Genomic DNA, 15,189 nt, shown 5'->3' with positions numbered 1-15,189 from the left:
CAGCAAACACCACGTGTTGTAGAAAGTCACAACTTCCTGTGTAATTGTAATATTTAACGTCTCATGTTGTGCAATTAAGGTTTCATCTGTTAACAAAAGTATCTTCTATGGTTGATAATAATAATTATAATAATTGAGATCAATTATAAGCATTTATCAAAGAGACTGCTCATTACAAAGTGCTTTCCAAGGCAGTCATAAAAATAATAAAGGATTGAATCCAATGCCAGATTCACGCACATTTCCACATATATTTATAAACAAATCTAAATAAATCCCAACGTGGTCTGAAAAGTACAAGTGTCCTATAGATCGGATCTAACAGGATGAAACTATCTCTCTGAATTCCTGTAAATTCTTTGAAGGCTGCTGGAAACGGTTGCAAACTGTCCATCTTGACCACAGCTTTTCGTCCCCTCCCCCTGCTGCTGCCGCCTGATCTCGTCTACTTTCGAGGCGAGGCGCAGTTTATTTCCAACGAGCCTTATGACTTGCCCCAAACTGCATGTGATTATCATAAAGTGGGCGTATCTGTAAAGGAGAGACTCGTGGGTACCATAGAACTCATTTTCATTCACATATCTTAAGGTCAGAGGTCAAGAGACCCTTTTGAAAATGGCCATGGCAGTTTTTCTTCGCCAAAATTTAGCGTAAGTTTGGAGCGTTATTTAGCCTCCTTCGCGACAAGCTAGCATGACATGGTTTTCTAGTTCCATATGATACCAGGATCTTCACTCTGGCTTTAAAACTGAGCCACAGCGCTCAGAGGGTAGAGCAGGTTGTCCACCAATCGTAAGATCGGTGGTTCGATCCTCGGCTCTTCCGGTCACATGTCGAAATGTCCTTTAGCAAGAAAGCCTAACCCCAAATTGCTCCCGAAGGCTTGGCCGTTGGTGTGTGAAAGAGTATTTAGATGAAATCCTGAAGGGCAGGTTGGCACCTTCATGGTAGCATCTGCCATCAGTGTATGGATGTGTGTGTGAATAGGTGAATGCTAACATAGTGTAAAGTGCTTTGAGTGGTTGGAAGACTAGGAAAGTCTATTTACCATTTACCTATGCATACATGTCATTTATGTATGTATGTATACACCGATCAGCCAATAGGCACCCTGACCAGTCTGTGGCTACGCAGCACTGTACGCAACAAACTGCGATGCACTGTCGGAACCAGCATTAACTTTTTCAGCAGTTTGAGCTCCAGTAGCTCTTCTATTGGATCGGACAACACGGGCCAGCCTTCGCTCCACACGTGCATCAATGAGCCTCGGGTCTGACCTCGTCGCCGGTTCACTGGTTTTCCTTCCTCGGACCACTTTTGGTAGATCCTGACCGCTGCAGACCGGGAACATCCCACAAGAGCTGCAGTTCTGGAGATGCTCTGACCCAGTCGTCTAGCCATCACAATTTGGCCCTTGTCAAAGTGACATCCTTACTCTGGCCCATTTTTTCTGCTTCCAACACAAAGTTCAAAATGTTCACTTGCTGTCTAATATATCCCTCCCCCCCCACTGCCAGGTGCAATTGTAACGAGATAATCAATGTTATTACTTCACCTGTCAGTGGTCTTAATGTTATGGTTGATCGGTGTATGACTACCACAAATGTATAAAACTTGCATTCATACAGTACATACATACATAAATGCATACCTACATGGTTATATACATACATGCATAGGCATACATACATACATACATACATATAGTGTATGTATGTATATATGTCTATCATAAATGTATAAAACTTTATTTTATATTTTATTTATGTTTATATTTTAGGCCTTTTAATAGTTAATGAGCATTGAGTATGGCAGCATCATTCATCATTTATCATAGTCAGTCAAAAATGTCTGAATTTTCTCCAGAAGTCCTGACAAATAATTAGATTCAGTCAAGACACATGACTTCTGTGTAAAATCAGCACGTAAAGAGTGAAGTGCTCAGCAGAAAAGGAATTCTAGGTGTAAACATGTTGTCATTCTGTGAAAGATGGCATGATAACATCATTTCTTGAGTCACTTTCTCATGAATTTAAGTGGAGCTCCCTCCCTTCCCTTCTCTTCTTGCAAAATGGGTTTGTCTTACAGCATAACTTACGTTGGGAAGTCCCACTGCGTCACCAAGACATGTCACCAAGGCTGAAGCCTTTATAAGTGCTTCTGCATTGCTGCTGTCTCATCAGACAAACAAGACAAACACATGTCTCACACCGACAGAGACGTGGAACTATCATCAAAAACACAACAGGACTCTTGTTTACTTGTTAACTAAACCCAAAGATACACCATGGTGGACCAGCTATCATTTGCCCAGGATAACCGGGAGCGGATCCACGCCGTGGAGAACTCATTTGGGCCTTTGGGAAAGCCCCTGTCCATGCCGGGACGGGTTCTTATCGGAGAGGGCCGGCTGATGAAGATGAGCCGCCGGGGGCCACAGCCTAAAGTCTTCTTCCTCTTCAACGATGTGCTGGTGTACGGCAGCATCATCCTGAACGGCCGTTGGCACAAAAAACAGAAAATCATCCCTCTAGGTGAGCAACTCATCTGCTTCTGCTCATCAACACTTGATCCAACTTGACAAAAAACTCTCCTGAGGAGAAAGATTAGGCTTAATTGTTTCATCATTTTTAAGGTTTTGAAATGCTTTGACTGTAAAAAGTGAACAAGAATTAGAACTAAGGGTGAAAACAGTTCACGCTGAAAGCCAGTTGGCTGTGGGCTACTCTGATTACATCTCTGTAAGCTTGCAGCTACAGGCAGTGACATTGTTTAGATGACATTATGAAACAAAAGATTAGATGACATTATGAAACAAAAGATAGCTGTAATCTTTCAAAAACAAACTGTTAACTGGGAAGTTCCGTCATGTCTCACTTTTCTTGACTGCTTGTTTACCATTCAATAGTGTCCATATCTTTATTACCTTGTCTTAAAATGCAATTTTTTTCATAATTTCAGAGGATATCAAGCTGGAGGACTTGGAGGACGGGATGAAAATGCGGAACCAATGGTTGATCCGCACACCACGCAAGTCCTTCTACGTGGCAGCCGACTCAAACGAGGAGAAGCGAGCTTGGATTGAACACATGGAGAACAGCCGGTCCAGTCTGCTGCAGAGCGCTGGCTCCAGGCCCGGGTCCACCTTCGCCGTCACCTGGATCCCTGATCGGGCCTCTGCGGTCTGCATGCGCTGCTCCGACAGGTTCTCCGTGACCCAGCGGCGACACCACTGCCGAAAATGCGGCTTTGTGGTCTGTGGCGCTTGCTCCAAGACGCGGGCGGTACTCAGCCACATCCACCCGACTAAGGTATTGAGGGTCTGCACCATGTGTCACTCGAGTCTTTCGACGCTGGACGCCGAAGAGGTGAATCGTCTGAGGGGAAACAGCACAGAGAAGATGGGCTCAGATGAAGATGACGTGGAGGGATTCAGTGAAGAAGAGGAGGCAGAGGAGCAGATGGAGGACCATGATCCCAGCATGTGGATGAACTCCCAGATGGACTCCCTGTCCACCTATATCTACTTAAAACCAGAGCATGTGAGGCCCCAAATATAAGCACATCAAGAGTGCTGTAGCAGAAATAACCCTGTGTTGGACTTTGGGTCTTTCTTTAACATGGACACAATACTACTGCAGCTTTGTGCAGTAGGAGCAAGTTAAAAGACATTCTCACTCCGTCATAAACATGACAAGACAATAACGTATTAAGTTGAAGAATTTTGTACAGTATATGTATTTATGTGTATTTATTGATGTGAATACTTTGTCTTTTCACATTTTTCTGTTTGTGGGAACACTATTACTGTGAAGTCGTCGCTTGATTTTCTCTGATAATGTGGTCAAAGGATTTTGACGAGAACACTGGAGGTCAGCCTCTGTCTGCCTTACTAGATCTTTATTTAAGTCTGATTTCAGTCACTTGTAAATATGTCAGTGTTTGTGTACATGGAATTGTTTGGACTTAAACCACATTAAACATGATAAAGCCTCATAAAAAGAGTTTATAGTTATCAATCCTTCAAGAATACACAACAGATGGATCTTTCCTAGAAGTGATCATGGATTCTGACTGTAGCTGTAATACACATCAATAAATGTGTGTGGAATGTAGTAAATCCAACTTATTATCAGTAATACTGGCAAATATTATTGCAGCCACTGTGGAGATACTGTACAGTATACACATGGACTTTTCTGGACTTTATTTGGCACTGTTATCAAAGCCAAGTAGCAGCTAGGAAGTTTACACAGCATTTTACCTTACTCTTTTCTCACTTAGACTTACTCCCTCTTTACTTGCATAACTCAGTGATCTCTAGCTCATTGGTGCCAAATGCAGCAGCCAGGCTAATTGTTGGTCCCACATCACCCGGATTCTTGGCTCCCTTCATGAGCTACTAAACTTTGGAACAGCCTTTCCTGTTCCATCAGATCTGAATCTGTGGTTTGTTTTAAGCCACTGCTGAAAATTAATTTCTATATGTTAACCTTTTTAAAAACTCACTGTTTTGGAGGAAACAGGAAGAAAACCAACCCACAACATCATGTTATTTTATACTAGTTGGCTAATTGGCTGTACTTTCTATTTATTATTAAACAAAAGAACACAGATTCAGTATACATGGGATAGTATACAAATAGAACACCAGTAAAAAATCCAGGGGTAAAAAAAAAAAAAAAGTCATATTATGTCATAAAAAGTCATAATATAGTATGCCATTAAAAAAGTATCACAAAATGTCATATAAAAAGCCATAATGTAGTAAGCCATAAAAAGTTATAAAAATGTCATAAAGTTTTTATAAAGTATGACATAAAAATGTAATGTGAAGTTCATAAAAACTCATAGTATATGTCATAAAATGGCATAGTATACTGTGTAACAGAAAATGTCATAAATAAATTATAGTATAGTATGTACTGAAAATGTCATAGCCAGTTATAAAAAATCTCATAGAATAGTAAGCCATAAAAAAAATCATAAAAAGTCAAAGTAGAGTATGTGATTAAAAGTCATGAAATATGTCATAAAAAACGAATAGTATAGCATACCATAAGAATTCATGAAAAATGTTATTGTATTTTATACCAGAAAAATCTCATAGAAAAGTCATAAAAAGTTATAGATTTGTAAAACTGTCGTACAAAAGTCATAAAAAAGTCTTAGTATAGTATGTCATAAATATGTCATACAAAAGTTATAAAAATGTCATAGTATAGAATATCATAAGAAAGTCATACAAATGTCATAAAGTCCTACCATAGCAGGTCATAAAAAACATTGTAGTTTATTGTTTATGAAGGTTCTCAGTCATCCAGGTCATGGTATCCAAGTAAGGGTTAAATCAGCAGCAACTGGACTTGGTTCGTTGTAGTTTAGTATGTCATAAAAATGTCTTACAAAAAGTATTATATAGGATATCATAAAAAGTCATACGAAAGTCATAAAAATGTCAAAATGTAATATGTCATACAAAAGTTATAAATATGTCATAGCATAATTTAATATGAGAAAATCACAAACAATTCACAACATAATATATCATAAAATAATGTCAGAGTATAGTATGTCAGAAAAATGTTACATTGTAACAACATTCATAGTATAGAGTGTTATAAAAATATCATACAAAAGCTATAAGAATGTAATAGAATAGTATGTCAAACAAGTCGAAAAATTTGAGGAAAAAGGTCATAGTTTATGGTTCATAGTGTATGTCGAAAAATATTTTAAAAAATGTCAAAGTATAGTATGTCGAAAAAAGTAATAATATGTCATATTACAGTATGTCGAAAAAAGGTCATAGTATAGTATGTCGAAAAAAGTGATAAAAAAGTCATAGTATAGTATGTCGAAAAAAGTGATAAGTCATATTATAGTATGTTGAAAAAAGGTCATTGTATAATATGTTGAAAAATGTCATGAAAAAAAGTCATAGTACATAGTATGTGGAAAATTTCATGAAAACAAGTGATGGTATAGCATGTTTAAACATTTCATGAAAAAATAGTCATAGTACAGTATTTCGAAAAATATTTATGACAAAAGTCAGTCTATATCATGTTGAAAAATTTCACCAAAAAAAGTAATACTATAGTATGATGAAAAATTTCACCAAAAAAAATCATAGTATAGCATGTCAAAGATCTCATGAACATATTCATAGTATAGTATGTTCAAAAATCTCATTAAAACAGTCATTGTATAGCATGTTGAAAAATTTCACCAAAAAAAGCCATTTCATTACATGTTGAAAAATGTAATGAAAAAAAGTCATATTATGGTATATTCAAAAATTTAACGAAAAAAGTCATAGTATTGTATGTCGGAAAATTTCATGAAAAAAGTCATAGTAAAGTATGTCGACAAAAGTGATTAAAAAAAGTCATAGTCATGACTGTGTCAAAAATTACACCAAAAAAATTCATAGTATAGTATGTTGAAAGATTTCATGAAAAAAAGTCATAGTGTAGTATGTCGAAAAATTTCACCAAAAAAAGTCATAGTATAGTATGTCGAGAATTTCATGATAAAAGTCATAGTGTAGTATGTCGAAAATTTCATGAAAAAAGTCATAGTGTAGTATGTCGAAAAATTTCACCAAAGAAAGTCATAGTATAGTATGTTGAAAAATGTTATGAAAAAAAGTCCTAGTATAGTGTGTCAAAAAAGTTCATGAAAAAAACGTCTTAGTATAGCATATCGAAAAATTTCACCAAAAAAGTCAAGGAAAGTATGTAAAAAAATGTCACCAAAAAAAGTCATAGTAGGTCGAAAATGTCATGAAAAAAGTCATAGTAGAGTATGTCGAAAAAATTTATAAAAAAGTCATAGTATAGTATGCCGACAAAAGTGATTAAAAAAGTCATAGTCATGTCTGTGACAAAAATTGAACCAAAAAAAATCATAGTATAGTATGTTAAAAAATGTCATGAAAAAAAGTCATAGTGTGTCAAAAAAGTTCATGAAAAAAACGTCTCAGTATAGCATATCGAAAAATTTCACCAAAAAAAGTCAAGGAAAGTATGTAAAAAAATGTCACCAAAAAAAGTCATAGTATGTCGGAAAATGTCGTGAAAAAAAAGTCATAGTACAGTATGTCAAAAAATGTCACCAAAAAAAGTCATAGTATAGTACGTTGAAAAAGTTCATGAAAAAAACGTCATAGTATAGTATGTCGAAAATGTCATGAAAAAAGTCATAGTATTGTATGTCGAAAAAATGTAAAAAAAGTCATAGTCATGTCTGTGACAAAAATGTCACCAAAAAAAGTCATAGTATAGCATATCGAAAATTTCATGAAAAAAGTCATAGTGTAGTATGTCGAAAATGTCATGTAAAAAGTTATGTCGACAAAAGTGTTTAAAAAAAGTCAGTCACGACTGTGTCAGAAATTACACCAAAAAATTCATAGTATAGTATGTTGAAAAATGTCATGAAAAAAGTCATAGTGTAGTATGTCGAAAATGTCATGTAAAAAGTTATGTCGAAAAAATGTATAAAAAAGTCATAGTATAGTATGTCGACAAAAGTGTTTAAAAAAAGTCATAGTCATGACTGTGTCAAAAATTTCACCAAAAAAATTCATAGTATAGTATGTCAAAATATTTCTCCAAAAAAAGTCATAGTATAGTATGTCAAAAAATTTCATTAAAAAAGTCATAGTATAGTACGTCGAAACATTTCACCAAAAAAAGTCATAGTATAGTATGTCAAAATATTTCTCCAAAAAAAGTCACAGTATAGTATGTCAAAAAATGTCATGAAAAAATTCATAGTATAGTAAGTTGAAAAATTTCATGAAAAAAAGTCGTAGTAGAGTATGTCGAAAAAAAGTATAAAAAAGTCATAGTATAGTATTTTGAAGACGGTCATAGTTTAGTATGTAGAACATTTTCACGAAAAAAAGTCATAGTCATGACTATGTGTCAAGAATTTCACCAAAAAGTCATAGTATAGTATGTCGAGACATTTTATGACACTTTTTTGGTGACATTTCTTGACATACTATACTATGATTTTTTTGGGGGAAATTTTTCGATGACGTTTCTTTCATGAACTTTTTTGACATAATATACTATGACTTTTTTCATGAAATTTTTCGACATACTTTGGTAAAATCTTTTGTCATACGATAGTATTACTTTTTTTTCGTGAAAATGTTCTACATACTATACTATAACTTTTTTTTTTTCCTTAAAATCTTTCGTCAGCACTGAGTAATGCAAGTAAAGGGAGTTATTCTAAGTGAGAAAAGAGTAAGGTAAAATGCTGTGTTAACTTCCTAGCTGCTACTTGGCTTTGATAACAGTGCCAAATAAAGTCCATAAAAGTCCATGTGTATACTGTACAGTATCTCCACAGTGGCTGCAATAATATTTGCCAGCATTACTGATAATAAGAAGGATTTACTACATTCCACACACGTTTATTGATGTTTATTACAGGTACAGTCAGAATCCATGATCACTTCTAGGAAAGATCTGTTGTATATTCTTGATTAATCAGTACTGGAATGATAGCTATAAACTTTTTTTGTGAGGCTTTCACATGTTTAATGTGGTTAAAGTCCAAATGATTTCATGTACACAAACACTGACATATTCACACGTTACTGAAATCAGACTTAAATAAAAATCTAGAAAGGCAGACTGAACTCAAGCGACGACTTCACAGCAACAGTGTTGCACAAACAGAATAATGTGAAAAGACAAAGTATTCACATCAATAAATACACTATGTACAAAATTCTTCTACTTAATACATTATTGTCTAGTCATGTTTATGACGGAGTGAGAATGTCTTTTTACTTGCTCCTACTGCACAAAGTTGCAGCAGTATTGTGTCCATGTTAAAGAAAGACCCAAAGTCCAATACAAGTTTTTTTTTCTGAGTGGCTGCAGCACTCTTGATGTGCTTACATTTTGGGCTTCACATGCTCTGGTCTGAAGTAGACATAGGTGGACAGGGATTCCATCTGGGAGTCCACCCACATGCTGGGATCATCATCCTCCATCTGCTCCTCTGCCTCCTCTTCTTCACTGTATGCCTCCACGTAATCATCATCATCCAAGCCGAGCTGCTCTGTGCTGCTTAACCTCAGACGATTCACCTCTTTGGCGTCCAGCGTCGTAAGACTCGAGTGACACATGGTGCAGACCCTCAACACCTTAGTCGGGTGAATGTGGCTGATTACCGCTCGCTTCTTGGAGCACCCACCACAGACCACAAAGCCGCATTTTCGGCAGTGGTGTCGCCGCTGGGTCACGGAGAACCTGTTGGAGCAGCGCATGCAGACCGCAGAGGCCCGATCAGGGATCCAGGTGACGGCGAAGGTGGACCCGGGCCTGCAGCCAGCGCTCTGCAGCAGACTGGACCGGCAGTTCTCCATGTGTTCGATCCAAGCTCGCTTCTCCTCGTTTGAGATGGCTGCCACGTAGAAGGACTTGCGTGGTGTGCGAATCAGCCATTGGTTTCTCATTTTGATGCCGTCCTCCAAGTCCTCCAGCTGGATGTCCTCTGAAATCACGAAAACAAAATATGCGGCATGTCAGCCAAGGAAAGTGAGACATGACAGAACTTCCCAGTTTACAGCTTGGTCAGTTTCAGTTTATTCACAAACTGTTCAAATACAATAATAAGCTATAATGGAGATATGTGAAATGGGAAACCATGATAAGCTATCTGAAGCTTGAGAATAAGAGCCCAGACACTAAGCAGATTATTTATATTTAAGAATAGATGTTTACCGCATGTATTAGGCTATACAGTAACATTCACAACCTACAAAACACCTAAAACTAACCAAAGTCCTCAAATATTAATTAACCTAACCCTAATTGCTTGAAAAAGTTAATATTAAAAAAGAAAGATAAAAATGTCATAAAAAAAGTCACTATAGTATGTCACAAAAAGTAAAAAAAATGTCTTTAAAAACTCATAATAAAGTATATAAAAATATTAGTATAGTGTAGTGTAGTAGTATAGTATGTCATAACGAATCATAAAAAATGTCATGGTATAGTATGTCATAAGAATGTCATAATATAGTATGCCATAAAGAATAAAAAAATGTCATAGTATAGTATGCCATAAAAAGACATCAAAATGTCATAGTATAGTATGCCATAAAAATGTCATAGTATAGTATGTCATACAAATGTCATAGTATAGTATGTCAAAGTAAGAATGCCATAAAAAGTCATAGAAAATGTCGTAGTATAGTATGCCATAAAGAATCATAAAAAATGTCATAGTATGGTATGTCATAAAAAGTCATAAAAATGTCATAGTATAGTATGCCATAAAGAATCATAAAAAAGTCATAGTATAGTATGTCATAAAAAATGTCATAAAAAAGGTCATAGTATAATCTGCCATTAAAAAAGTATCATAAAATGCCATGGTATAGGTTGTCATAAAAAAAGTCATTAAAAAGATGTCATTGTATATAAAAAAAAAATGTCATCAAAATGTCATAGTATAGTATGTCATAAAAAAATCAGGATAAAAAAAAAACACACCACACCCTCCAACTACAACAAAAAAACAATACAACAAAATAATACCACAATATACTTTTTAAAAATAACAATTTCCCAAATAATCACAAATCAGTTACCATCCTTTGTTGACCAGAATTAGCCAATCTATTTTTAAAAGAGTTACCTGAAGGAGCCTGCACTACCTCTGGTGGAAGCTCGTTTTGTGCTTTCACAGCAAGTGTGAAGATGTTTTTTTTTTCTCTTATCAGAGAAACACATTAGTAGGAATGATTTAAATCAAAATAAATTAAAAAGAGTTAGTGCTTTAGGATGTTACGATGTGAGGCTATACAGTTAGCACGGCGTTAGCTCTAAACTGCTGGATGAAACAGGTTTGTTAAAATGCCCGCGGTGTGGTAATTTGAGGCAAAAGGCCTGGAGGAAGTTGAGCCATTCATAATTATATATAATTAGATTGCTTAGCTTCAACTTGTTATGTAAATATCAATATATACTGCAATGGTTCAATAAAGGATCAATAAAAAGATGAACATATAGACTAATCAACTGTTAACCTTTTGTTGGATGTGATTGGTTCACATTTTAGTCGTACATGTATATATGCCGCCCTCCTAAAGCAACATCTCTCTGCAGAGCCACTGCCTTCAGGCACAATGCGAGTTCTTTGATAACCTCATACCAGTGTTAGACTGGTATGATTGATAGACTAGGTGTACCGCACTATGGCTTATCCTCTCCCTAGGCTCCAATACCAATTTTTTTGGAAAGTCATATTTTGAAAACTGGTTATTTTAGATGCAAAGTGACCATTCCCAAGGATGCACCACATCCTGAAATATATGTACATGTTTTTTGTTGGAGACATTAACTGTCACTCCCTCACAAGTAAAAACTGGCTCAACTCACCCTGCTCTGCTCTACAATAGGATTTTTAATTTGACAGTAGTCTTTTATGAGGAACTGTATCGAAAGCTTTTTTGTAAATTCAGGGTTGTAAATGAACTGTGTGATATCGGTGAGGTGAGGTGCCTGCGCAGAGCCTAAAGGATAGCAACAGCCTGTTCACCCTGCTGCCGTCTGGCAAGAGATACACAAGTATCCGCTGCTGTACCACCGCCGGACTACAGAGCAGCTTCTCTCCTCACGATGTGAGACTCATCAACTCATCCTCCACACCCCACCACAAAAAATAGCCATGAATCATTTTTGTTTTTCTTATGTAGCATAGCATAGCATAAAGGGACTGCAACTGCATTTTGGTGCATAACCCCGTGTTGTAAAATCACCAGTGGCGGCTGGTGGATTTTTTTTTGGGTAGGGCCAATCAATTTCAACAAACATCCTAGTACGATTCAATGCAAAAAAAGGTATCAAAAAGCGCTACTAGTGCTTGGCTGTTCCATTGTCATGCCGTTAAAATGGGCTGTGAGAGAAGAGAAGTGGAGAGAAGCGAGAGACGAGAAGACAAGATCACGCGAGAACTGACATGAGCCCTGACGAGAACAGAGAGAGACACACGTGAACGTGCGCGCGCACACCATGGGCCAAATCAGTTTGGCCCTCCCGGAAGTCTTTTTTACGGCGCTGATTGGATGAATTGTATGTCATTCATGCTTGTAATCATATATCTTTAATCAGTGATTGGCTGTACTGCTTATTAGACCCGCCTTCCTTGGGCCAAATCCATTTGGCCCCAGAAAGTGCACGTGCAGCAGAGCAGCTGAGAGGTGCACTAGCAGAGAGTTCAAGGAGGAAAGCAGATATTTGGCGCAGTTATCCTATTTTACAAATATTACGGGTATATTCCATAGGTCAAAAACACACATATTGACAATTTTTATAATTTTTATAATTTTTATAATTAATAATTTTATAATTTTTTTTTTTTTTTTTTGGTGGCTCAAGGTGGGTGGGGCCAGGCCCCGTGGCCCTCTATTGGCCGGCCGCCACTGAAAATCACAATAAATGAACTTTGAAATATATATACATATATCACTTTCTACTACTTGCATGGGCCTATGTGAAACCTGGCTAAAGCCAAATGACTTGTGTCACATGAATCAAGAAGAGGCGGGGGTATTTATGACTCCAGAGGTCTGTACTACGAAGCAGGATTTGGGGTTAGCGAGGTACCTTCAGGGTTAACCCCGAGTTTTCAGTCCTACGACAGGGGTTCTCTTCTTACCGGTGTAGACACATTTCTAAATATATATATAAATAAATACACACAGCTGACCAACTGGCTTGGCTCTTGTTTACCTTTTTCTTTGGGAGTCTGAAGTTACCTAATCTCAGCCTAATGTCTAGTTGGATCAAGTGTTCTGGAGAAGCAGATGAGTTGCTCACCTAGACGGATGATCTTCTGTTTTTTGTGCCAACGGCCATTCAGGATGATGCTGCCGTACACCAGCACATCGTTGAAGAGGAAGAAGACTTTAGGCTGTGGCCCCCGGCGGCTCATCTTCATCAGCCGGCCCTCTCCGATCAGAACCCGGCCCGGCATGGACAGGGGCTTCCCCAACGGCCCAAATGAGTTCTCCACAGCGTGGATCCGCTGCCAGTTACCCTGGGCAAACGTTAGCTGCTCCACCATGGTGTGTCCTTTGGATCTAGTAAACAAGTCAACAGTCAGCTGTCGTCAGCCTGGTTTTGCTGATAGCTCCACGCCTCTGTAGGTGTGAGATGTTGTCATGTGCTCGTCTCGTCTGTCTGATGAGGCAAGCGGCTGGGCTCAAGCACAAAAGTGTTTGGCTTGGTGACGCGTCGTGCTGACGTCTTGATTGTGGTGACGCGTTGTGGTGACGCAGTAGGACTGCCCAACGTAAATTCAGCTTTAAGACAAGGGAATCCCGGGTAAATAAAGGTTAAATGAAAAATAAAATACAATTTTAATTCATAGAAAGTGACACAAGAAATACGTTAATCGTTACGCCGGCATTTACAGAACATTTTTAGAATTGGAATTAGTTTTCTGCTGGGTATTTCACTTTTTATGTGCTGATTTTACACATAAGTCGTGTCTCTTGACTGAATCTAATAACTATCAGGACTTCTGGAGGAAATTTTCTGACTGACTACAATAAATTCAAAGGAACCTTTGGCTTCCACTATTTATAGCTCATGGATATATCAACTGGTGAATCTATATTTGTATTTCACCAAATTTCAACACAATTCAAAATAAATCTACACCTTTTAAACATCTGAGTGACAATATGTGATATTGAGGTATATACTGAGGTTATACATGTTTACTGGCCACAAAATGAGAAACTGGAAATACAAAAGGTAATCTGATACACCAATAGAGTGACTAGAAACTAGAGTAAAATCTACCTGACGAGAGCTCACGTTTTACAAACAGATGCAGTATTGTCAAACTAGCCGAGCAGCTGGAGTAAAAAGAAAAGGATTAGACTGTCACAGGCTGCCAACTCTTGTCTGTCATTACTTATCTGAACATTCTGTGGTTTTGTACGTTCATTAAATTGTTCTCCCTTCAGGCTGTGTGCCTCGAACACAAACAGGTGGAACAGTTTTTAGTCACCACACCCAAGTCGTCCCACCTAAGTTCCACCCAAGCCAGCACGGCTACAGTAAGGCCAAGTGGCGAACAAGCGAACACAAGAGCACGTTTTTAACCTTTAAGAATAATTTAACTTATTGCATCCCACAGCTGATCAGTTCAAGCCCCAAGCGAGGGAATCTAAGTATCTCGGGGTCTTATTCATGAGTGAGACAGGCGGTTCGGTGTGGTGTCTGCAGTTAATGCGGGCGCTGTACCGGACCGTTGTGTTGAAAAGGGAGCTGAGCCGGAAGGCAAAACTCTCGATTTACAAGTCCATCTAACCCTCACCTATGGTCATGAGCTTTGGGTAGTGACCGAAAGAATGAGATCGCGGATACAAGCGGCCAAAATGAGCTTCCTTCGTAGGGTGGCTGCTGGGCTCAGCCTTAGAGAAAGGGTGAGGAGCTCAGACAACCAGCTGAGGTGGTTCGTGCAGGTCGCCTCCTGGACGCCTCCCTTTGGAGGTTTTCCGGGCACTTCCAACTGGTAGGAGGTCCCGGGGTAGACCCAGAACACGCTGGAGAGATTATATATCTCGTCTGGTCTGGGAACGCCTCAGGGTCCCCCAGGAAGAGCTGGAAAGCGTTGCTGGGTAGAGGGACGTCTGGAATTCCCTGCTTAGTCTGCTGCCCCCGCGACCCGGCCCCAGATAAGCGGAAGCAAATGGACGAATGGATTTTTGTTCCAAATGACTTTGTAAGTCTAAATGAAGCATCTCCCCTAAATTCCACTAGTTTACAAGTATCACGTGAATCAAAAAGAGGTGGGGTCATTTATGACTCCAGAGGCCTGTACTACAAGGCAGGATTTGCGGTTGGCGAGGTAACTTCAGGGTTTTTCACTTCTTACCATCGCCATGGTAACTGATGCAGAACAGCTAACCTGCTCCGGAGCAGGTTATGTTCCAGATAAGAGATCAACTAAAAGTACCGTCTACTGACCAATCAGAGCTCGGTGCGCAGATTGTATGATAATATCACACAAATACAAAGATGTTTAAGTCATAATCCAGACTAAAAAACACAGTTTAAACTGACAAATGCATGAAGGACAGTTGGCTGTATGCTGTGGGTGTTTACCGCTTTGAATTATGTTTTTATATTTATTTTT

The 15,189-nt window shown here is 38.1% G+C and overlaps 2 protein-coding genes across 2 annotated transcripts; one reads left to right on the top strand and one right to left on the bottom strand.

Annotated features, from left to right (window-relative positions):
- The first annotated feature begins 2,167 nt into the window (after positions 1–2,167).
- On the top strand, positions 2,168–4,005 carry LOC119500227 (pleckstrin homology domain-containing family F member 2-like). Its single transcript, XM_037789860.1, has 2 exons — positions 2,168–2,534; positions 2,962–4,005. Exons 1-2 carry the CDS (start codon positions 2,288–2,290, stop codon positions 3,558–3,560), a joined length of 846 nt encoding a protein of 281 aa, XP_037645788.1. The 5' UTR covers positions 2,168–2,287; the 3' UTR covers positions 3,561–4,005.
- A 4,413-nt stretch (positions 4,006–8,418) lies between these two features.
- LOC119500377 (pleckstrin homology domain-containing family F member 2-like) lies at positions 8,419–13,239 on the bottom strand. The gene is made up of 2 exons (XM_037790088.1): positions 12,858–13,239; positions 8,419–9,525 (listed from the first exon to the last, which is right to left on the bottom strand). The coding sequence occupies exons 1-2, from the start codon at positions 13,102–13,104 to the stop codon at positions 8,924–8,926; spliced, it is 849 nt and encodes a 282-aa protein (XP_037646016.1). The 5' UTR covers positions 13,105–13,239; the 3' UTR covers positions 8,419–8,923.
- Positions 13,240–15,189: the final 1,950 nt, after the last annotated feature.

The sequence above is a fragment of the Sebastes umbrosus genome, chromosome 2 (assembly GCF_015220745.1).
Source record: "Sebastes umbrosus isolate fSebUmb1 chromosome 2, fSebUmb1.pri, whole genome shotgun sequence".
Lineage (NCBI taxonomy): Eukaryota > Metazoa > Chordata > Actinopteri > Perciformes > Sebastidae > Sebastes > Sebastes umbrosus.
The sequence above is the reverse complement of the archived record's forward strand: the minus strand, read 5'-3'. Positions and strand labels throughout refer to the sequence as shown.

What these genes read in the sequence shown, in the direction of transcription:
- LOC119500227 (XM_037789860.1), top strand. Translation starts at nt 2,288, where the DNA reads ATGGTGGACCAGCTATCATTTGCCCAGGATAACCGGGAGCGGATCCAC. An exon ending in ACAGAAAATCATCCCTCTAG is followed by an intron (nt 2,535 to 2,961) that starts GTGAGCAACTCA and finishes TCATAATTTCAG; the next exon opens with AGGATATCAAGCTGGAGGAC.
- LOC119500377 (XM_037790088.1), bottom strand. Translation starts at nt 13,104, where the DNA reads ATGGTGGAGCAGCTAACGTTTGCCCAGGGTAACTGGCAGCGGATCCAC. An exon ending in ACAGAAGATCATCCGTCTAG is followed by an intron (nt 9,526 to 12,857) that starts GTGAGCAACTCA and finishes TCGTGATTTCAG; the next exon opens with AGGACATCCAGCTGGAGGAC.